Source organism: Macrosteles quadrilineatus, unplaced genomic scaffold (assembly GCF_028750875.1).
Source record: "Macrosteles quadrilineatus isolate MER2022 unplaced genomic scaffold, UCM_ALF_1.0 Scaffold_1__1_contigs__length_201487025, whole genome shotgun sequence".
Lineage (NCBI taxonomy): Eukaryota > Metazoa > Arthropoda > Insecta > Hemiptera > Cicadellidae > Macrosteles > Macrosteles quadrilineatus.
This window is the reverse complement of record NW_026542594.1, coordinates 111,571,711-111,596,661: the sequence shown is the minus strand read 5'-3', so window position 1 is coordinate 111,596,661 and position 24,951 is coordinate 111,571,711. Positions and strand designations below refer to the sequence as shown.

The window sequence follows — 24,951 nt, the reverse complement described above, 5'->3', positions numbered from 1 at the left end:
AATTTGGTTCCGGTTGCACTTTTATGTATGGAATATTTCAATTAATAATTGCAATCTAGGTTATTTGACACAAACTTAAACATTCTTTACTTTTGGAGTTTTAAAAATATGAAAGATTGTAGGCCTAATAATTTTGACCTAAGTTTTCTTCCCAATTCGCTCGGTATAATACTGTACTAAAGCATGGATTGGATAGCATCGGCATCGACAGCATCGGTCATTCTCGGCATTACTCGTGCACATTCGTTTTTCGCGCAAGTTCGGCAGCTCAGGCATCCACTCCCAAAAAATGTAGTATTGTTAAAATTCTTGATGAAAATTGTCACTGAATAAAATATGATTTCATTGGTGTAAGCTGTTAAACTCGATTTACGTAAGTTTTTTTCCTACTCCATATTACAAAGTACAATTATAGCAGTTAAGATAGCCAAACCCTTTTACAGGGAAATAAAAAGGACAAAATATTAATAGGCATGGAGCTTTTGTATATTGATATACTGTAATAGTTTTAATTGCTGAATTCCTGTAATTTTAAGCTTATAAAACTCATTGAAGAACTCTTTTCTTCCTTAAAAAAGGCTGTAAAAGTGCCATTTACCACTCACAAATTTAATACCTAGATTGCCTTAAAAACTCACTAAAATACATGACATTTTCAAAATTTTCCCGGGGGAGAACCCCCGGACCACCCCTCTGCGCTGGGGGGTATTCCATACCCCCCCCCCGACCCCCTGGTTGGTAGGGGGCCCGAGCCAGATTCTGGTAACAGGGCCCACAATTAAATGTGGGGGCCATGCTATAAGGGACAAAACCCTGGAATTAGATGTAGTCCTAAGCGATATTAAAAATGATATCCTATGCATATCCGAACATTGGCTTAACACTGAAGAGATAGGCTTTTATAGACTAAAAGATTATCATTTGGCCACATACTATGCGCGGGACGATATGGTGCATGGTGGATCAGCTATCTATGTAAAAAATGGACTAAAATATAAGGTTATGGATGTTGCTCGTTTTTGCTCAACTCAACATTTGGAAGTTGCTGCCATCAAACTCGAATGCAATATCATTGTAGTCAGTGTGTATAGATCATGGCCCCCACAAGGGTGGTGCTGGTGCAACTCTGGTCACAGGGCCCGGACCCTCAGGGGGCCCGGTCCTACCCATTTTTTTTCTTTTTTCCCCATTGAAGATCACTTTACAGCAGATCATAAATTGAAGATAAAAAATAATATATATATATATATATATTACAAAAAACAAAGTTAAATAATTAAAGATGTATTAATTCTTGATTCTAAGGAAGTTTATATACTAGTATTGTACTAGTATATACTAGTATTTAAATACTATAGGTGCGTAGGTGCGTATGTACTATACAACAGCAGAACAGCCATCTCGGGCCCCCATAGTGGCCGGCTCCACAAACTCCCTCTACCCCTTTCCTCCCGCCAGACGCCTAGCCACTCCTACCTCATTCCCCCCATAATAAACAAAGTTTGGTTTTATAATTGAACTGATAGTTTCAAGAATGAATCATTATAGTTATAAGTTAAAATAAAATTTGTAAAGCATTGAAAAATTGACATGTACTATGTACCATAGCTAAGGTGACCAGACGTCCCGTTTTAGGGGGACTGGTCCGTCCCGACAAATCCTCTCGGGACTCTTATTTGTCCCGTTATATCAAAATTTGGTTCCGGTTGCACTTTTATGTATGGAATATTTCAATTAATAATTGCAATCTAGGTTATTTGACACAAACTTAAACATTCTTTACTTTTGGAGTTTTAAAAATATGAAAGATTGTAGGCCTAATAATTTTGACCTAAGTTTTCTTCCCAATTCGCTCGGTATAATACTGTACTAAAGCATGGATTGGATAGCATCGGCATCGACAGCATCGGTCATTCTCGGCATTACTCGTGCACATTCGTTTTTCGCGCAAGTTCGGCAGCTCAGGCATCCACTCCCAAAAAATGTAGTATTGTTAAAATTCTTGATGAAAATTGTCACTGAATAAAATATGATTTCATTGGTGTAAGCTGTTAAACTCGATTTACGTAAGTTTTTTTCCTACTCCATATTACAAAGTACAATTATAGCAGTTAAGATAGCCAAACCCTTTTACAGGGAAATAAAAAGGACAAAATATTAATAGGCATGGAGCTTTTGTGTATTGATATACTGTAATAGTTTTAATTGCTGAATTCCTGTAATTTTAAGCTTATAAAACTCATTGAAGAACTCTTTTCTTCCTTAAAAAAGGCTGTAAAAGTGCCATTTACCACTCACAAATTTAATACCTAGATTGCCTTAAAAACTCACTAAAATACATGACATTTTCAAAATTTTCCCGGGGGAGAACCCCCGGACCACCCCTCTGCGCTGGGGGGTATTCCATACCCCCCCCCCGACCCCCTGGTTGGTAGGGGGCCCGAGCCAGATTCTGGTAACAGGGCCCACAATTAAATGTGGGGGCCATGGTATAGATCACCTAATGGTGATGTAAATATATTCCTCAATCAGTTTGAAAGGTTATTATGTCTTCTAAGTCTTAAATCGTCTTCCCTTGTCATCGGAGGGGACTACAATGTAGATTTGGTGGCTGATTTTACCAAACCAATCCAGCGTGAACTTGCAAGACTTATGAGGCAGTTCAACTTACATCCAACCAACTCTACGCCTACAAGAGGTAATGCAGTTCTCGACAATATCTTGACTGATCTAAATTATTCAAGTTATATTAATACAGTTATGGATTATGGCCTTTCTGACCATGCTGCAGTTAACTTAGACATACGCCTAGCCTATTCCGAGAAAACTTATCTTGAACAGTCCAACTCCCTTGTATACCATAGGCCCATAACAGAAGCCCGAATAAATACCTTCTTCCAGTTTTTAAGCAGTGTTGACTGGTCTGTACTAGCCTTAGGTACAAACTCTGAAGAAATTTTTAATTTATTTTTTGACCAAATATTGCTTGGTTTCCATGAGTCCTTTCCGCTGCAGAAGAAGCGGGACCCAAATTGCAACTCCGGTGGACAGTTCTCTGGTGGTAAAGCCTGGTACAATGAAGACCTGAAGAAGAGTAGAAGTATCCTCATGGCTCTCCTTGATCGCCACAATGTTCTTAAAACCTCAGCATCCCTTCAAGCTCTAACTGAATATAGAAAGACATACAAACAAGAACTGAGGACTGACAAAAAACAGTTTGTTGCCGACTGTATTGAAAAATCCGACAAGTGTAGAGCAGCTTGGCAGGCCATTCGGAAAGAATCTTCGAGCAAACATCAACCCAATACTTCTGTGGAACCCAACGACTTCTTCATTGACTCGGTGTTGGAGGTGGCGGAGAAATCTGGTGGCGTTCCTTCGGCTGCAGTGGATCTTCTCAAAACCAAGAGCATTGCAGCACCCGGTTTGGAATGGAAGTTAGTGTCATGTGAGGAGGTAGCGCAGCATGTGCGGCTTCTAAAAACTTCTAAAAGTCGTGATATTTATGGCCTGTCTAGTGATGTGCTAAAGTCTATTTTACCTGTTATTATAGAGCCTTTAACCTATTGTATAAATAGTTGTCTTATTGAAGGTGTATTTCCTGCAAAGCTTAAGTTATCTAAGGTTGTTCCTGTTTTTAAGAAAGGGTGCAGAGATCTCCCAGCTCGTTATAGGCCAATAGCTTTAATTCCAGTCTTTGCCAAAGTTTTTGAACGAATTTTACATGACCAGCTGTACAATTATTTTGAAGATAATTCCTTGTTTTCAACTATACAGTATGGTTTCAGAACTGGGAAATCTACAATTCAAGCTGTGACCTATCTTGTAGATGCAATCCTAGCAAACCTTGAAAGCAGAGCCGATACTGGTGTCACCTTATGTGACCTCAGTAAAGCCTTTGATTGTGTTTGTCATGAGACATTGCTGGCTAAGTTAAAGTACTACAAGGTGACTGATACAACTCTGTCACTTCTTAGCTCATACCTAGATAATAGAGAACAAATAGTCTGTGTCAATAATCAGTATTCATGTAAGAGACTTGTACCCTTTGGCATGCCGCAAGGTTCGGTTCTTGGACCTCTTTTATTCCTTGTCATGGTTAATGACATTGATGTTAATGTACCATTTGAGACTGTATGTTTTGCTGATGACACTACCTACTTTGTTTAATGCTGGTTCTGATATAAAAACTGTCAATTTGAATTCTGAAAGTGCCCTTAAAAGTGTATCCAACTGGTTCAGTACCAATGGTTTCATACTTAACAATGACAAAACTCAAACCACAGTTTTTAGTAATAAAAATGTCAAGGCTAGTGATTCTCCCTCCTGTGATCAATTAGGGTTAAGTAATGTTAAACTATTAGGCTTAGTTCTTGATAGAAAATTGACATGGCAATTTCATACGGATTATATTTGTAACAAACTTTCAAGAGTTGTATATTTACTAAGATCTTTAGATAAAAATGTCCCGAAGTCATATCTCAAGCTTGCTTACAATAGTTTCTTTCAAAGTAATTTACTGTATGGCATATGTTTATGGGGAAATGCAGCTGGAGTACATGATGTCTTACTGGTTCAGAAAAAAACTGTCAGAATACTAGCTTCAGCTGACTACTCAGAGCACTGTAGGCCTATTTTTATCCATGAAAAAGTGTTAACTGTCTTTAGTTTATATGTTTTGTATGTTCTATTAGAAGTAAAAAAACAATCTGTATTCTTGTTGAAACGGCTAAATGTACATAGCCACAACACAAGGCTCAAGCATGAAATTGACATTCCCTTTTGTAGATTGACCAAAGCAGCCAAAAGCTCTAAAGTTATAGGGCTTAAACTGTACAATATACTACCTCATCATGTCAAGACTATTGAATCCTTTGCTAATTTTAAAACTGTTGTAACAAATGGTCTTCTAAAGCACCCACTTTATTCTGTTAATGAGTTTTTGCATTTGAGTGCTACTGATTTTATAGATTTTAAGTAACATGCATTGTTATTCAACAATTTTTATTTTATGATATTTATTCTCAATTGACAACTGTGATCTCTTCTGTGATATAGGCTAAGTTTTACATGTATGTTATATAAGGTCTACTGTGATAATGTTCATGACTCTGTTACATTTTCTAGTTTATAGTTTTCTTTCACAATGTCTATTGCACAACTGTGTCTAATGACAATAAAGGATTCTTATTCTTATTCTTATTACTATTACTATACATTGCACATGTAACAAATTATAATAGAGGATTATGAAATGAAATAAAAATTGTTTAAACTACCTGGACGTTGTTCTTTATCCTTAACCCTTTGAGTGCCAACGTCCGGGGAACCGGACGTTTTTAAAACGAGCCAAAAGTGCCGACGTCCGGCCGACCGGACGTTTTTAGAACGAGCCAAAAGTGCCAACGTCCGGCTGACCGGACGTTTCGTAATGATCGAACAGTTGTCATAACAACCGAATGGATACTCGGATTCTTTTAACCCATATATTAACATTGAGTCGAACGTTACTAGATGCGATACATCGATTTTCGTTGGTCGAAATATCAAAAATTCGATTTTTACGAAATTTTAACCTAAAAATCGCCAGATTGCGCTCGGCATTTTTAGCGCGACCTTCGGGAAAAATCATCGGCATTTTTTTAGCGTTACTTTTATTTCTCGCCTGGCACTCTAAGGGTTAAACATAATGTTTTTTAAGGGTGAGGTTCATAATGTCCAAATTTCACAAACTCCAACGTCTAAAATATTAAATAAACAGTGCGTTTCATAACCTCCAAATTTCATTAACTCCAAAACTATAACTTTCAAAATAATCACCGATTCACAATGTCCAAATTTCACAAACTCCAACGTTTAAATATCAAATAAACAGAGCGGTTCATAACCTCCAAGTTTCATAAGCTCCAGCTTCAGAGCTACAGTCTCTGCCAGAAGTCGCTGCAGAGGTTGCCGTGGTTCGGTATGTAGACGCTACCCGTCCTACTGTTGTTGCGGCGCAACACGAAGTATCATTTCATCAAAATCGGATGATTTTTGCTCGAGTTATCGCGCTAACGGACACACATATAAATATATATATATAACTGATGGTGTTTTTGGTCTCCAGGGACCTCAAAACGAAAAAGTAAATCGGTCCCGGTACCAGGTCTTACCATGAGTACTACGGTAATAGGTTATTCCCTATAGGGGAAATTCGCTAAAATGTAAATTTGATTTGCACATTGTGTGCTAATACATATTTGAGTCACACATCTGAGTGTTCTTCAATCATTAAAATGTACGTATAATCAGTAGTTGAGCGCTGGCGAACGGTGCCTGCTATCTGACTGTGGCAACCACTAGAGAGACTTCTGGCCCAGACTGTACCGTTGGAGGTTATGAAATTTGGACTTTATGAACCGCTCTGTTTATTTAATATTTAAACGTTGGAGTTTGTGAAACTTGGACATTGTGAAACAGTGATTATTTGAATGTTATAGATTTGGAGCTTATGAAATTTGGAGGTTATGAACCGCTCTGTTTATTTAATATTTTAAGCGTTGGAGTTTGTGAAATTTGGAGTTTATAAAACGCTCCCTTTTTAAACATAAGTTTCATATTAGCATTTTTACAGGACTTTTACTATATTTTGTATTTTAAATCTGTATTGCCTTTTAGCAATTAGGCCTATATGTAGTTTTTTCACATTTTTACTAGGAGTTCTTGTGAATTAATCAATACATGTCTGGTCTTATTTGACAACTTTTCAACTTTAAATTATTTTACTCTTTGAAAAACGAGGGATGTTAATCTATCAGACTTTTCTATTAATCTATTAGACTTTTCTAGGTCTTCATTATTTTCTTGTTGCAATTTAACAATTTTATCTTGAACCTCTTCATGATTTAGAATATTGGAACTTTTATTACATGAGGAACAGTTCTAATCTTTTATTTCATTACTAGCAATTTGCTTGAACTCAGTATCAGACATTTTTAAACACCTTGCATGATACCATAAATTACATTTTCCATGACATAACACAGCTGAAGTTTTTACTCCTTTTTTGCATATACCACAAGGATATTTCATTTTACTCATTATCTAAATATATAAAAGGCAAAGCCCTCACTGACTGACTGACTCACTCACTCACTCGCTCACTCACTCACTCATCACTAATTCACCCACTTCCCATTTACCTAGGAGGCTGAAATTCGGTACACCGATTCTTTGGGCATTAAATAGGAAAACTAAGTAGTTTTTATTCTGATCGGGCTTTTGGGCTCCGCCCCAGTGGCTCTGGAGTTTCCCATATTAACCTTATGATTTTTCATATTTAAAAAAAAATTTCTTAACAGCTGTTTCAATTAAACAAGTTGGTTCTGTTCTATGATGTTCAATAGCATTAAAGTTACAAGGATTACCAACAGAGTGCAGCACTATAATTTTTTTTTTATTTATGACTACAGCCAATTTGCAACCAAAAGGTGAGTGAGCGTAGCGAACAAACTTCAACCTGGAAGCGAGTTAGCGTAGCGAACGAGCTAACCTGAAGGCAAGTGAGCGGAGCGAACGAGCTCCAACCTAAAGGTGAGTGAGCGTAGCGAACGAACTTCAACCAGGACGTGATTGAGCCATGCGAACGAGCTCACTTGTGAAGTTAAACGGAGCAAAGCCCGCGGGTACAGCTAGTTTAACTATAAAATATCATTAGTAATAATATTTAATTAAGTTATTATTATGCTATAAAAAACTTTTTATTATTACAATTTAATTCAGGAGAACTGAATATAAAAGAAAAGTGTTGTTGTGAAAAATGTAAACAAACTCCAGCCAGCTGATAACTGTAGAAATCAGTTCACTGATAAGGATCCAGAGTTGAGATCAAGTATCCAGTAACCAGTAGCCAAAGGTCAACTCACGCACTTTCCTCATCCAGCCCTATCAGTGGTCCCATCTTATCTCTTCTCTGCACAATCCTGAATTATCATAAAATAATATTTATAAAAACCTTGATATTTAATAATCGGTTTTATAAATAGAAAAACTGATCCAGTATTTTTACAATGCGTTAAAGACTGAATATTCACATATGAAAAACTGAATAGAAAAATTATTATTTACTGTAAAAATTTCATAAAAATGAGGAGCACAAGTTTAACAGGTTTCACGGGGACCGCGCCGAACTTGGACAACGACACACGCGGACAACGTTAAAGTTGGACAGATTAAGTTTCCAGGATTGTCGTTCGCGCAACGTTAAACTTGGACACATTTGAATGTGTCCAGATTCGTCGTGTCGTGCAACGCCACCCCTAGACAACTTATAAACGTGTCCAGGCAGGGCCGGATTTACCAATAGGCCCGGTAGGCCCGGGCCTATGGGCGCGAGCTTTCCTGGGGCGCACAGCTGAGAGTAAAATTATTTTTTTATATTTAAAAATAAAAATAAATATCATAAGTTAACATATTTTGCGAGTTAATAAAAAAAACACTGGAAAATAATATGTATTCTGATTTTGAAGTTCATTGGAAGAAATAACTGTTCGAAAATTTACTATTTTTCAAAATTACGCATCAATTTCATTACAACATTGGTTACGGGAGTAGGCTGTAGGGACTTTGTCAAGCGCCCGAGCGGTACGCATCGTATTGCCACTGCCCTGCCACTTTGCTCTTTGCTGGCTCAGCGCTACTGATGGATGTGGAAGATGGAAGTGGTTAGGGGCGCATGCGTGCTAGACACTGTTACCACCCTCACCTCACAAAACAAAAGTTATTAACTAATCTTTTGGTCAGTTTACAACAACCTGCAGGATTAAGTTAAAATATAACAATACGTTTTGTTAAATATAAAAAAATGAGTTTATCTTTAAAATTCACTAACGGACAAAATATTAATCTGAGTTTGCAATAGGTTTAGACAATATAGGCAGTACGGTACCGACTAGATTAACCATAACTCAAGTCGACATCCTTATCACATTGCCAATTATAAATATTTTTTTCATGGCTTTCGTCAATCACGTACGAGCGTATTTACTTATTCCTTGTATTTACGTTAGGAATAACTTATTTACAACATTTGAAGGAAATCGTCGTTTTCGAGATCTTTGAGTAAGCATACAAACAAACATTGCTCATATAAGAGTATAGGCAATTGTATTCATTGATATAGGATTGTATGGTGAACTTCAACTATTTTCTTTTGACATAAAAAAAATATGAATTACACTTATTTAAATTGACGATATTTTTTAATATGGCAGGTACCGTACACCTTATTTTTTATTATTTTAGACGATAAATTAAATTTAACATCGTTTTTATTCGTTAAATCTTTCTCTAAATTCGTTTAGGAGTTACAGCGTGTTACAATTTTGAAAAAGGTAGTTTTTTGTACTGTACATTCTGCATGATGTAGCTCCTCAAGAAGTTAGTTTGGAGAAGAAATTCAAAGAATATATTGGTCTTAAAATTACATCTTAGTTCTAAAAAATCATAAAATACATTGAAAATATGCATTTCAGTTTTTACAAAATGGCCACCGAAAAATTGCGTTTAGAGTTCAAATTTCTTATGAATCTCTCTGTGTTTTACAATCTTATACAATCTTATAGAAGCTATAGCATGCAGAATTTATGCAAAAAGACACTCTTTCCCAAATATAACCAACATGCTCTAACTTCAGTGCAACTTCTAAAAACGTTTTTAAATTGCATTTACATTCAAAAATCATCATAAAATGCAAGTTGCGTCATAAGACATTTTAAAGTTAACTGCCTTATTGGAAAATGACAGCGATAAAAAAAGTAGAATTCATATTTATTGTATGTCGTAAAGAAAATAATTCCTTATTTATGGTTCTCTCTAAATCTAATAGCTTCTGATATAGTAAAGTAATAATAGTAAGGTAATAGGATAACTTGGCGAGAACAACAATAACCATGTATAGTTCGGCCGCTTAGAAAGCGACCTCCTCCAGCATTGATTTAGCATTAGCGCGCAGGTCGTTTTCCCTTAGAAAACGACCTGCGCGCTAATGCTAAACCAATGCTGGAGGAGGTCGCTTTCTAAGCGGCCGAACTATAGTAACACACCAAAACCACAGACATGAATGCGTTTTTGCCGTCATGTATTACTCTACTCATTGGGGAGCGTTGGATGTTCACCTATACAAAATGTTGCAGGAGAGGGTGATAGTGTGAATTATAGGTATTCCTTGGTCCATTGGCCGGTGCCTCGAGGGGTGATGACCCACGGACTAGGGATGGGCTGATGACTCACATAGCCAGGTATACAGTGGTGGCATATGACACACATCCTAGAGTGGTAGCAAAATTTAAAATATCACTGGTGGCAAATAACACATATTCGTTGGCAGCGTCGTTAGCCCGTGAATAGCAAAAAGAGGTTGTTTTAAAGAGTAGTTTTTGAATAAAAATTGAGTATTTGAAGTCAGGGTTGTATGCCATTTACTTTTGTTATAATCGATGGCATTAAACTTGATCAATGGGAGGGGTTTAAATTATATTGAAACCATCCTCTTATGTTGTTTGGTGATGTTTTATAAGATTATGAGATTTGTTTCTTAATTAACAAAAGGAATCGGTTTTCTTAACCAGGTTGTAAAAGTTTTGTATTTTTGCATTTTCGCTCAATGCGACATTTGGGTAAAACTTTGGTAATAGCGACATCCAACTGTTTTTCTTCCGCGTTTCTTCCACGAAGCAAATCATAGATATATCGCTTGGTTGTAAATATAAACATATGTAAAATATTGCAGAAATCAAATATTTTTAAATAGCTGTTCGGTATCAGTTTATAGCCTAGACGACGTAGTATCTCGGCAGGTTCTCAGTATTACAATTTCGGACAGCTGTTCCAAAAAATATGAACAGCGGTAGTTAGTTAACCGTTTTAACATCTATAATCATTATCATTTTATCATTTATCATTTTGAATTGACATAAAACGTGTATGACATAAAAGACTAAAATAAAGTAGACTACGCTGAATTTATGATTCTCTTTTACATTTTTGTTAATATTAAAAACAATTTTAATTACAGATTTACTGTGTTATTTCACTATTTTTCACAAGCGATCACATTACATACAATGAACAAAACCTAACAGACTATGCTGGAAAGATGATTATTTTTTGTATTTTTTTAAATAAGTTAAGATTTTATAATTTGAATAAATATATAGTAAAAAAGTTTGGCAAAACTGTGTAAAAGTCTTTCTGTACAATACGCATATTATGTACAAAATGAATGTTTCTCAAAAGACTCTACATGACTGGAATGACCTGTTGTGAAAAGAGATTCTTTAAACTAAAGGGCATTGGGATTTCGCAGTAACGCGCGAGGGGATTAACATAACTTACTGAGCACTGTTCACTCATAATGATTCATTCACCTTTCCAAGTACTGTTGATGAGATTCCTTGCAGTAGTCGACACAACAATTGGTCGAATACATTGTATGCATACCCAGGGCCGGTTTAACCCATACGCGAACTACACGGCCGCATATGGCGCCACGAAAAAGTGGCGCCGTGGCGCCAACGGAACATTTATTTTTACGTGAACAACGTAATTTTGTTTATTTTTGCTCAGAGTTCAAGTATTCAAAGCACCACAATAAAGGCATTTATTCTGTTTGTACCAACAGCACTTGAAAATTGTGTATATTTGTACAGCACTACAACTCAAGGACTCACTGCCATTTGCAGTTTCGATTTGAACTGAGCTGACGCTCGGCAGTCGGTAGCGTCAGCGCCAGCGCGGCACCTATGGGTTTCATTTTTACGAATCACTCATGCTCGAGATAAGCAAGCGCGCAGCGCCACTTGTCACAACAAGAAACTTCCCCTTTCTTTCACTCCTTTCTGCCTCTGATCCTAGAGCAGAGCACTACGTTGTATTGCACTCTTTTAGTTGTATACGTAGGCCCACGATTACTAGAAAAATACCGGTACGGATCATAAACATAAACAAATGACGTTGTTGGCCCGAATCCTATACTAATAGCATTGAACACATGTTTTGGCAGTTCCATTTAAGCAATGTTAAAAAATGTTTATTTTCGGGCCAAAAACGTCATTTGTTTATGTTTATGATCCATACCGGTATTTTTCTAGTAATCGTGCGTAGGGCTATACCGTATCGGTATCGTGTATTTTGGCATTGTTTTGATGATACATGATTGTTGATAAGCGAATTATTACGAGTGTTTTAAGTTTAATTTATAATTAGCGCATTAAATAAAAAGAAAGTATAAACTGAATGAATGAGTAAAGCATATTGCGAGTCGAAACTATGAAAACAATGGCAGAAAAAAAGAAACCGTCTGGCGCTTATCATAGAAAGCGTAAGGCGAATTTGGAAGAGGAAGAAAAAAAAGCCAAATCAATGAGTAGACTTTTGTAGAAATCATCTGGTGGCGAGTCCAGTCAGCCCAAAGAAGCCACGATAGAAGACGGCAATGACGTAGGTATTTATTTATTTATTTTCCAAGGAAAGATTAAAACAAGCAGCTGATCACAAACGGCAAACATTACGTCATTGCCGTCTTCTATCGTGACGTCATGCTTGACGAGCATTACATTACGACCTGTTTTTTTTTTTGTGTGTCCTTGGTTTTGCTATAGTTTATATGATGAGTAAAAGTGTACGGTATAAATGTCACATTTCTGCGAATAATAAACAGCCTTTTATTGCAAGTTAGTATTCTTCTACCTAAACTTATAAAACAAATTCTTCCCAAAATTATTGGGAAAAAATTCACAAATACGGTTAAGTTATGTTCATGGGTTTGGGGGGGGGGGAATTCTAAGTGGCGCTGATTCGGGTGTTCGCTTAACTCTGAAAAATTCCTAGAACCGGCCCTGTGCATACCGAAAGCCTACAACTACATTTCACAACACGTATTTCGATGACCTTTCTCAGTACAAGCTCATGGTTTGTGCCTCAAGAAACAATAAGGCATATTTTGTTATTGTTAAAATAAACACGAAAAACTATGTTTTACCATGGTTGTATAATAAATCGTTAAAGAAATATTCGAAACAATTATCATTCAGTTGATTGTATATACGTCATATTAACCAAAAGTTGGCTTCAAAGATCGAATCCTAATATTTGAATCTCAAAATTAAAATTAAAAACATGTTCGATTAGTTAATGTCACAAATAAATTAAGATAGGCTACTTAATAATAAAATGTTTACTATTAAATTAAAACAGAATGAAGATAATTAATCATTCTCACTAATTTTTATATCTAGCCAGGGGGTAAAATTCTGGGGGTAAAATTCCGGGGGGTAAAAATCCGGGCCGTACACTCTAGGTTTTTATAATTTGATGTGTTCTGATTAAATTCACAACCGTGAAAATATATGTTTAATTCATCGAGCTGATGTCGCGAAACTCAAAAGTTCGCGGCCGGAATTTTACCCCCTGGTTTGTGACGTCACGTTTGCCGAGGGGGTAAAATTCCAGGGGGATAAAAATCCGCTACCCCCATATTATAGGCCTAAGACTTGATTTTATGGTTAATCACATATTTTATAGTTTATTGGCCTATATTTAACATCGGATTTCCTCTACCAATTAGACGCATCATACAGTTTTGTGTTAGGCCAAAAAAGGTTACGTTCATTCAAAACTAATGAATTCCACTGATAATAAAAATCTACTGTTAGAAATAAGTATTTTTGTATACATAAAACTGCAAATAAACACTCCGAAGACTCTAAGATGTGATTTTCTGCTGTATAATGCATTTTCTAATGCTGATTTTAAGGACTTGCAAAAAATGTCATGGTCTTTACTTTATGCTCTTGAGTCTGGAGCATATTTATACAAGTGTTAAGAGGTTAGTTTTTATACTGAATCTCATTAAAAATATGTCTAACAAAAATAAAACAATCATGTTTAAGGTAAACTATTAATCTGGAACTCTAGTTAACCTATAAAACATACCGTGCCGTCAATGAGTTGAAACCTTTTTTGTAAGCTATTGGTAACGCTTATTTAAAAAATGTAAGTTTCCCCGCCATATACAACACTGATTCCAGGTCTTTTTCCCGGTTATCAAAACTCAAGAACAATTTTATACACAAAGAATCTCTATTTTCATTTACGGTGCATTTATCCATTTACCCTACACATTACTGCACTTGCAATTAATTAAATCTGTTATGTTGAGAAAAACGTTTTTAATCTCACTTGGTTTGGATTTGCTTTCGAAACGTGATCAGAAACGGTTGTGGTATTTGTAAACAACATTCAATGTAAACATATCAGTGACAGCTAGAAAAAATAATCTCGATCCAAACAGCTGTTCGTTATATCATAGATGATTATGTAATAAACATTGAGAGAAAACTTGACAAAAATCGCACAAAATTGGGTTTTTAAACATCCGCAATTTTATTTAGTGAGGCCATATTTAATAGCTAAAGACACTCTCCCAATCCAGTGAATACGAGGCATGTTTTTTAAGTAAGAAATTTCCAGCAAGGTCTTACCAATAGATGCCCAAACACAGCGCAAATGTCAAAAATGCCAATCGCAGTGCAGGAACGGAGAAATGTAAAAACGGTACTTACTTAAAAAACATGCCTCGTACATTAAAATGATTTGGACCTTGATAGGTACTCTCGTTTTTCAGGAGGAGGCCGCGTAAAATGGCTCTTGGGCCGTGACAGACAGACGGAAATTGAGATGAGACTTGTTTCGGCTTATTTAATGTATAAAACGTAAAAATAACCTAAAAATTTATGATTCTGAGCAATGTACAGACAAGCCTCTAATTTTATTTATATAGATAGATTTACACAATAAAAAATTAATATATTTACCTCTGCCTTGAAGATTGTGTGTCTTATCTTGATACAAGGGAGGCAATGAAATGGAGCATTCACTTTCATCACATTTACTCAATACTTGGATTTTCTTCTGCACGTCTAGATCCACAATTTGTAAAAACTTTTTAGAACCTAAAACATAGACTTATGTTTGAGTTGATGAAAGTGAATATAATACTGATAATTATTAACTGTGTTAACAGTACCGATAATTTTTTTGTTATGTAAGGTTTATCAAACTATTTTTCCATTTTAGCGAATTTCCTTATAGGGAAGTAGCTATTACCGTAGGTAGCACAGTAAGACATAGGTCCGGGACCGATTTAATGTACATTTTCATTTTGATGTCCCTAGAGGCCAAAAACACCTTTTGTTCAAATTTTTTTTAATAAATACGTCCGTGAACGACTGAGTAACTTGAGAACTTGAGTAATTTTTGTCTGTTTTTTATTAAATTTGGATTAAAGGTGTAAGGGGGGATAAACTTGAATGAGTTCGCGAACTACCATGATCGGACCATGGGAACGGGTTTTTACAGGGGGTTTTATGGGGTAAAAAATGGTTTTTCTAATTTTTTTACCCTCAAAACACAAAATCCAATTTCTCAATTTCCCAATTTCTCTCTAGACCTTTTTAAAGAGCTTTAAAAAACAAATTATTTAGTAAATCAAAGTATTTGTATACGGTTATTAGTAACGGAGAAAATTCAAAAAATTGTAAATTTTAAATTCTCGTGTTATTCTTATGGAGAATATTGTAGAATGTTCTAGTTTGCTTGTTTATGGATATATTTTGATCAAACTTGGCATATTTATTTAATTTATACTAAGCTATTAACATTTTACTAAAAAACACACTTTGTTAGTTTCCTTGTAGCAGCAAACCTAGGTACTCGTTAAGCCTAATGTTATTTAAAAAGATTTGAAAATCAATTCAGACAAATGGAAATTCGTTTAGTCGGCAGGTTTGCTGCGGCAGGTGTATTTATTTTCATTTCATTTATCTTAAAAACATAAAAACCCATTTTGAAAATATATTTACACTAGCAGAGAACATAAGATCCGTCCTTCGTACGGGGTTGGCATATAAGTTTAAAATACTAATTGCAGTTATACTCAAGCTTTGCCCTTGCAATAGGGGTGGACAAAGTTTGATAAAATTTGCTTCTTTAAATTGACGGTAGGCCTATAGGCTACTAATAGTATTACACATCTACCATAGCCAAAATGTTCTACCACTTCACCTAAACAATAAAGAAAAAGAAAGTATTACGAATTCACACAAAAAATCACAAATTATTCATGACAAACATAAACATAACTGTAAACAATCCTACTTTGACAGTTCTCATTGCATATCACAGTTTTTTGTTGCTGCTTAGTTCAAATTAGCTGTTTACTTAATGCAAACAAAATTTCAGTGCTGCACCCTGTTGGTAAATCTTATAACTTTTTAATGCTCTTGTATATCATAGAACCAACTTTTTTAGTTGAAACAGCTAACTAAATTATTTAATTCCCGTTAAATATTAATTGAGCGAAGCTCTTATACATCGACTCTTATGCATTTCGTAATACCCAAACTCCTCCTAGACGGCTGAATCAATCGTTTTCAAATTTTGGATGGTGATAAAGACCATATCGGTGAGTGCCAACATCTATATGGCGTTAAAAATAACTCTCAGGAATCCGCCCCACTGGGTCTCACAGTTTCAATGTAATCCTTATGGAAGCAGTATTTGACACATAAACAAAGACATATGATCAGCTGTTGACATTTGAATGCAGTAGATAAAGAAATAGCTGATAGCATTATTCCACAGATATTAAAACAGAAACGGTATGAATCATAAAAATAATCAAATGATGACACTAGCTTGAGGTCCGTGACGTAGGAAGTGGTGAAGGAAGTACTAAAGATGAGCGGTCTGGAGTGTGGAAACTATTTATGACAATTAGATTTAGGTATCTGCATTCCTAAAATTCTATGGGAAGGGAGGAAAACGGGTCCGCGACGTAGGAAGTAGTGAAGGAAGTACTAAAGGTGAGAAGTCTAGAGTGTGGAAAATGTTTATGACGATTAGATTTAGGTATCTGCATTCCTAAAGTTCTATAGGAAGGGAGGAAAACGGGTCCGCGACGTAGGAAGTGGTGAAGGAAGTAGTCAAGGCGAGCTGTCCGGAGTGTGGGAACTGTTTGTGACGATTAGATTAAGATATCTGCAAATCTAAAATGCTATGGGAAGGGAGGGAAACAGGTCCGTAACGTAGGAAGTGGTGAAGGAAGTAGTAAAGGCAAGCAGTCCGGACTGTGGGAACTGTTTGTGACGATTAGATTAAGATATCTGCAAATCTAAAATGCTATGGGAAGGGAGGAAAACAGGTACGAGTCGTAGGAAGTGGTGAAGGAAGTATTTAAGACGAGCTGTCTGGAGTGTGGAAATTGTTTATGAACAATAGATTAAGGTATCTGCAATCATAAAATGCTATGGAAAGGGAGGGAAACAGGTCCGTGGCGTATGAAGTGGTGAAGGAAGTAGTAAAGGCAAACGGTCCGGAGTGTAGGAACTGTTTATGACGATTAGATTAAGGTATCTGATCTGCAATCATAAAATGCCATGGGAAGGGAGGTAAACAGGTCCGTGACGTAGGAAGTGGTGAAGGAAGTAGTCAAGGCGAGCTGTCCGGAGTGTGGGAACTGTTTATGACGATTAGATTAAGGTATCTGCAATCATAAAATGCTATGGAAAGGGAGGGAAACAGGTCCGTGGCGTAGGAAGTGGTGAAGGAAGTAGTAAAGGCAAGCAGTCCGGAGTGTGGGAACTGTTTATGATGATTAGATTAAGGTATCTGCAATCATGAAATGCTATGGGAAGGGAGGTAAACAGGTCCGTGATGTAGGAAGTGGTGAAGGAAGTAGTAAATGCGAGCAGTCTGGAGTGTGGGAACTGTTTATGACCAATATAGTAAGGTATCTGCAATCCTAAAATGCTATGGGAAGGGAGGTAAACAGGTCCGTGACGTAGGAAGTGGTGAAGGAAGTAGTAAATGCGAGCAGTCCGGAGTGTGGGAACTGTTTATGACGATTAGATTAAGGGATCTGCAATCCTAAAATGCTATGGGAAGGGAGAGAAACAGGTCCGAGACGTAGGAAGTGGTGAAGGCAGTAGTCAAGGTGAGCTGTCTCGAGTGTGGGATCTGTTTATGACGATTAGATTAAAGTATCTACAATCTTAAAATTCTATGGGAAGAGAGGGAAACAGGTCCGCGACTTAAGAAGAGGTGAAGGAAGTAGTAAGGTGAGCAATGTGGAGCGTGGGAACTGGAAACCGTTTGTAGCAGTTAGATTAATGTATCTGCAATGCTGAAATGCTATGAGAAGGGATGGAAGCATCCCCACGACATAGAAAATGGTGAATGAAGTATTAACACGTTGACTGCGCGCGCCGACTTTACAGGCGCTCCCCAGTGGCGGGCGAAGCCCCGGCGCGCAACCGAATCAGCGAACGCAATTGGCATTCAAATATTTCAGTCTGACGAATCACAAAAGAGCAGTGGTGACTGTGCTGCGTTACCCCGAGAGTGGATGTAGTTCACTGAAACACCCAAAGGTAGCAGCACTGCATGGATCCAGTATCTTAGTAATCTTAGTAATTAGTTATCCGGTATCCAGTGTCTTTGTAATGTGGGTTGAAGAGAAAAAATCCCCGAAACCGGGACAAAAGCATTGCCAGACAGGATTTTACGGGAAATTTTAGTACCAACCTACATCAAAGTAAAGCTCGCATTCTAAGCTGGCAGGCTGGCAACTATTATAACGTCTCCGTCTGAGGCTAAGCTCACACTGACTCAATATATTTCTGTTGGTCTGGTGCCGACTTTAGTCGGCGCGCGCCACCTGGGAGCGCTGGCGACGCCGACTTAAGTCGGCACGCGCAGTCAAGGTGTTAAAGGCTAGCAGTGCGGAGTGTGGGGAATGTTTGTGGCAATTAGATTATTGTAGCTAAAATACTAAATTGCTATGGAAAGTGATGAAAACAGGTCCACGATGTAGGAAATGGCTTAGAAAGTAGTAAAGTATGAGCATAGTGTGAAAACCGTCTGTGGCAGTTGGATTGATGTATCTTTAATCCTAAAATGCTATGAGAAGGGAAGGAAACAGGTCTTTGACGAAGGAAATGGTGAAGGAAGTAGTAAGGCTTGCAGTGCAGAGGGTGGGAACTGTCTTTGGCAATTACATTAATGTATCTGCAATCCTAAAATGCTATGGGAGGAGGGAAACAGGTCCACGACGTAGGGGGTGGTGAAGGAAGTAGTAAAGGTGAGCGTGTTGAGTGTGGGAATGGTATAATGTATCTGCAATGCTAAAACGCTATGGGAAGAGACTGTAGACTGTAGGTTAAAATAATTACGAAGCACGAATCGATACATATTTCGATACATGCAATCGTTTACAATAGAAATTTACAACTGAGTTGTCAACAGCAGATTTTTACACCTTAGAGGCTAAAAACTATTTTTACTTCCTAAAGAGTAAAAATACTACTTTAGACCCACAACGCATGCATTAAAAACGACTGTTATTACTGAAGTATGACCAAAACAATATAATATAAACCGTTGATGACTCCGCTCAATTTTGTGGATGCCTCTGCGAACGCCACCTAGTACTCATAAGGTTAACATGAGGAACTACAGAGCCACTGGGGTGGAGCCGGAAAGGATTTTTGAGATAAGAATATGCCTATGTGTTAATCGGGAATGTGAGCTATCGTCATGCCAAATTTCAGCCCAATCCGTCCAGTGGTTTATGCGTGATTGAACTTCAAACAAACAAACACACAAACTTTCACATTTATAATATTAGTAAGATTTGATAGTGTATAGTTAAAATTATTTTGTGCAACAAATATATTAATTCAATAGTTGCAAATACAAATAGGAAAAGATGGTTAATCGTAAGGGATTCATTACCATTTGATAATCCAGTCATCATAACACACCCATTTAGTGAATTAAAAGTCCTTGTAAAAGAGTGCCAATTAAAGGATACATTAGCCTTTAGTGGAGTTGAAATGCTAGTATATTGTTACAGCAGACTTTGTATCATTCAAATTTGGTGAGCCAAGCAAATAATTTTTTTTAATTATTAAGAGTTTTGAACTATCAAGAGGTTTGATTTATTGGGAGGAAAAAATAACCATTCCAATTACAAAGAATTCATTTTTTAAATTAAACTGTATTATGTACGACAAAGTTTACAACCAAACAACCTAATTTAGTTACTTTACAACATACAACAGCTTATTTTTTTAGTTAGTTATAAAACTTGTTATTTTTGTTTGCTTTTTTGCTATTGATTGGGTCATCAATGACATTACTAAAGATGAACTGTGTTAACAGGATGTATAGTTTCCGGTTATGACAGAGAGGAATCCCTCCCTTCGAATTGTAGTGTTTTGCCAGCGAAGCTTTGAATTACTATGTGTTCCAAATCAATCTGCTCTTTCTCTTGGACTTCAAAATACTGAGTGTATAAAATCAACTTTACACACTCCTAGGAGTCTAATGCTACGATGCACAGATATTAAACACATATATCTGTAGGAACTGTTTATGACGATTAGATTAAGGTATCTGCAATCATAAAATGCCATGGGAAGGGAGGTAAACAGGTCCGTGACGTAGGAAGTGGTGAAGGAAGTAGTCAAGGCGAGCTGTCCGGAGTGTGATTACTGATAACGGAGTCCAATCAGGAGTTTTGTCCCAGATAGGTTGGGGGAAAATCAAAAATACATGGTAAAAAAGTTTGAAATATTGAGAGATTCTATTCAGACTGAGCTATTATTTCAAATTAACGAAAGTTTTGATGTAGCAAGTGTTTGAATAGCCAAGTGTAGACTGTAGACCTACTGTATGCTATTTTGCATACCCATTCAACAGGATATAATATAAATGCATCAGGAAAAGAGTAAAAATTGACATACCTGGACTCTGAGGGCGATGAAGATCAATTATTGTTAGATCAAAAATGATTTCACTTTCAAAAGAAAAGGCTATTTCAGGACTTATGATGTGACGATCTGGTGTAGGCAAAAACAAAACTTGGGGATTGTGACGATAAAGAGACATCTTTGCTATCTGCTTCCAAGCCTTCAAGAAGCAACCTGGTCTTGACAACTGAACAATGAACCTACAAATGAAGTACCGGTAAGTCTATCAGTTCTCTCAAATGGTTAATAAAATAGCCACCCTGCAGTTTTTAAGTTTAAGTATTTGCTAAATTAAAATCCATGTTAATGTATTTTGTTGAACATAGATGGTTTTAGCAAATCTATATAATTAATACGTTACATGAAACTTTGTCGGTTGAACTCCTTCGCCATTTCTTAACCGATTTGATCCATTGACGTCTCATTGGAAAGAGCGTGTCGCGTAAATTTGCAAACTGAACTAAATTTTTTGAAAAAGTCCCTTGGGCTCAGCCCCAGTGACTGTTTAAGTTCCCATGTTATCCTTATGAAGAACACAATTGTTTACATTTTGATCAGCTGTATAATTTAATTGCTGTTATTTATTTTTCAATTCAATGAAACGCGTTGGGTACATTTACTGATTTTGTTGAAATTAAATATTTTCTATTTTAATTTACATTCGTACATATTACAATGTAAAAATCGAGAAAGCCTGGACAATTTGATATATTTTGCCGAATAAGAAAAATGAATTGACATAGTAGGCCTACTGTATTTCTTGAGAAATCATTGAAAGAACCGATTTGTTAACCGTGGAAACATAGCAAAGTCATAGAATGCCACCAAGTAGAAGTAGAGATTTAAAAAAAATTACTGTCGTTATCAACCTACGTATATAATGAAGAACACCTACAGCTACAATATGAAGATTCCCACAAACAATGAACAAGGACGTTAGCCGAAGTGCTACTATTTTGTAGGAAACATGGACAAAATAGTATATAACTAATACTTAACTAATATTTATTTAGCTGATATTTAACTAATGTATGATGATTGGCAAAGGAAACCCCTCTAAGTCTGAATTAAACTGGTACGGCAAGGACATTAATCATTAAATATATGTTTTCATAAAAGTCAAGTGATTTTAAAAGAATGTGACTACATCCAAGAAACCTCAATAACACATTCATTGAAGGATTCACATTATTCCCATTTAAGGGAAACAAAAAAACCATCTGAACGACATTAGGCCTTTCAATTCTTTATTTTTTCAGGTAAATATAATTTACGAAATAACAGTAACTAGCCAAATGAATGCCAATTGATGCAAATAAAATTGCGACAGAGAGGTTATGCAGAAAATCAGGTAGTTCTTGTTCTTAGTCATGTAAACAAAATGTTATCGCTATAAAAAATTGACTGAAATTTGTAAACGTACTGGCGACAATGGGTGGTACCATGCAGACTACATTATCATTGACAAAGATCAACACGGACAACTTAATACGGAAACATTTAAAAAACTAGATCAGCTTTTGAAAAATGATAAAATATTTACAAGAAATGTTTATTATATGGAACTGTTAGTTACGTAATCTATGAGTTGAGTCTTTTAAACTCATCAGAAATTATGATGACTTTTATTTGTTTTTTAATAGGCTAACTACTTTACTTCTTTGAAATTGCTCGATTTCAAGCAACGTGTTTACTAGCGTGGTAGTAAATTAGTGTAAAAAATTATTACTGTTATTACTGTTATATTACTGTTATCACTGTTTTCTTCAAGTGGCCTGTGAAGACCAGGACAAGAACACTTTCAAGCCAGATGACCACTCCAGTTAAAAAGTTTCTGGTAATTTAGTTCAAATCAAAAGGAAACAAAGTCATTAAGTTCAAAGGTTAAAGTTTTGAAGTGAAATTATACATCTATATCTATAAAAGAGGATGTATGTATGTATGTGTGTGTGTATATACGTTATGGATTCCGAAACCGCTTGACAGATTGTAATGAAACTTTCAGGCATTATTAAGCATCTTTCAAGGATGGTTCGAGTGGAGTTTGGTGCAGATCCGTCAAAAGGGCTCTGCCCCAGAGGGTTTTAAGTGGGCCAATGTCAGACTTTTTTATCTACAATGTTTACAAATAAATATAATGCAGATGTTTACTTTCACCAACTGTTTTGTAGGTTTGAATAATCACAACATTCGGTATTAGCATTAGTCATGATTTTAAATAGTGCCACAGTATTTCTAAAAAGTGCAGCACAAAAAACAATTTTACTTTGAATAAGTCCAAATGTATTAAACCCCAATCGCAGCACACCTGTGCACTCAACAACGTTTAAATTCTCCAATGTTAAATATTAAAAACATAAAAACCTTTATCAAAGTATTATAAACAATAAAAGGGATGACAATGTCTTAACATTTTTATCGTTCTATACCCAAACAATCTAACATAAATTATTAAGTGAATAATAATCGTGCGTGCTATCTCGGGTATTCAAATGCCTCTCAATTTGTCATCAACCCACCACATTACTGTCATTAAAAGAAGGAAATCCAATAATACTAATGCAAAACTTTATTCCACCGAAGCTGTGCAACAATACCAGACTAACAAAATTACGTCAAAATTGATTAAAGCAAAAATTATCAGTGGTAGGTTTAAGGGAGAAATAGTCTTAATCCCAAGAATACTAATGATTTCATCCGAATTACCCTCTGATCTTAAGCAACTACAATTTCCTTAGTGCCTTGCTTTCGCAATAAGGCACTAGGGCAATCCCTGACTATATCGTCGGTTTAAATGTAAAAAAACATGCTTTTCAGACAGACAGATGTATTTTGTTAGCGCAGCAACGCGCGCCGGGTAACTGCTAGTTTATAGATAAAAGTAAATTTAAAATAACTTACCCAGTGCAACCATGCTCAAAAATCATTTCAAGAAAATCATAGATCAGCGGTGTATAGCATAAATTCTTAGTTTCTTGGCTCAATACAAAATTAAACTTAGGTATTAAACTCGGTAGGTTGAATAATTCAAATCTAAAACTTTCTTTTTCTGTAAATTTCTCACCTACCACCACTATACACTTAAGATGATAAAAATATTTTTCTGTTATGTCAGTTGATAGTTTATCAATTCCATTTATTCTTTGAGGTATATCTCTTTTTAATGAAGTCAAAAAAGTTACTTCAAAAATAGCAACAATAATTACACAGGTTGTAATAATTTTGAAACATACCATTTTTAAGTTTAATACACACGTTGGTGAGTGCTTTGGAAAGCTACTGGCAGAATAAGAGAAATAATATCTTGATATTTAGGAAGACCGAAAATTGTTATTTTCCTGCTTTGTAAATATAATGTCTTTTGTAATTTATTTGAAGAACAGTAAACAAAGATCTGTAAGAGGGAATCAGTAAGTACTGTACTATTGACTCAGTATTTATACTGAATCAAATATTAGGGAAACAAAAGTGACAAAAAACTCAGAGTAAATAAACTTGCTTCCTTTGAAGTTTGGTTAACAAGCATGCTAACAGCTTACAGTCAACAAGTCTCAGAGATAATACTGTAACATGTTTAATTTTTGTCACAATTATTATAGAATTTGTAATAAACTCTTTTAAAAACTTGCTTTGTTCTTTGTATGAATTTGATTACTGTATGATACTTGACTTTCTCAGTAAAGTAAAACAATCAATTATCCATTACTGTACTAATGATAATTTTAACTAAACCATTTCAACATAACAACAAGATGCTGTAGTAAAATAAAGTGAAAGTGCCATTTTAAAAGGTCCCTTTTGGACTCAAAGCCCCAATCGCGTGGTTTTAAAACATATTGTACACTAAGAAGCAGAAGATACTTCTACTGTATTATTATTGCTAAACTAGTAAAGTACCCGCCCTTCGTACGGGGGTGACGTATATTTATTTGTATTGTGATTGTTGACGTTGATCTAATGTCTTGCACCTGCGATCTGCAACGGTGAGAGGATGCAGAAAGGAAGAGTTTGGGTCTTTGAATTTACTAAATTTCATAGTTACATACCATTGATTATACAAACAAAATTCAATTATATCCCAATGAACATAAAAATTGTT

General features: G+C 35.9%; 1 protein-coding gene across 2 annotated transcripts in view; it reads right to left on the bottom strand.

The window, feature by feature from the left end:
• LOC128983345 (uncharacterized) overlaps positions 1–21,045 on the bottom strand; it is a 135,976-nt gene extending 114,931 nt beyond the window's left edge. For both annotated transcript variants that reach the window (XM_054402604.1, XM_054402611.1), the window contains exons 1-2: positions 20,847–21,045; positions 14,856–14,993 (exon numbers count right to left, since the gene is read on the bottom strand). In XM_054402604.1, the coding sequence (XP_054258579.1) occupies positions 14,856–14,993; positions 20,847–20,991 (283 nt within the window). In that variant the 5' untranslated portion in view covers positions 20,992–21,045. The remainder of the gene's footprint in view (positions 1–14,855; positions 14,994–20,846) is intronic.
• Positions 21,046–24,951: the final 3,906 nt, after the last annotated feature.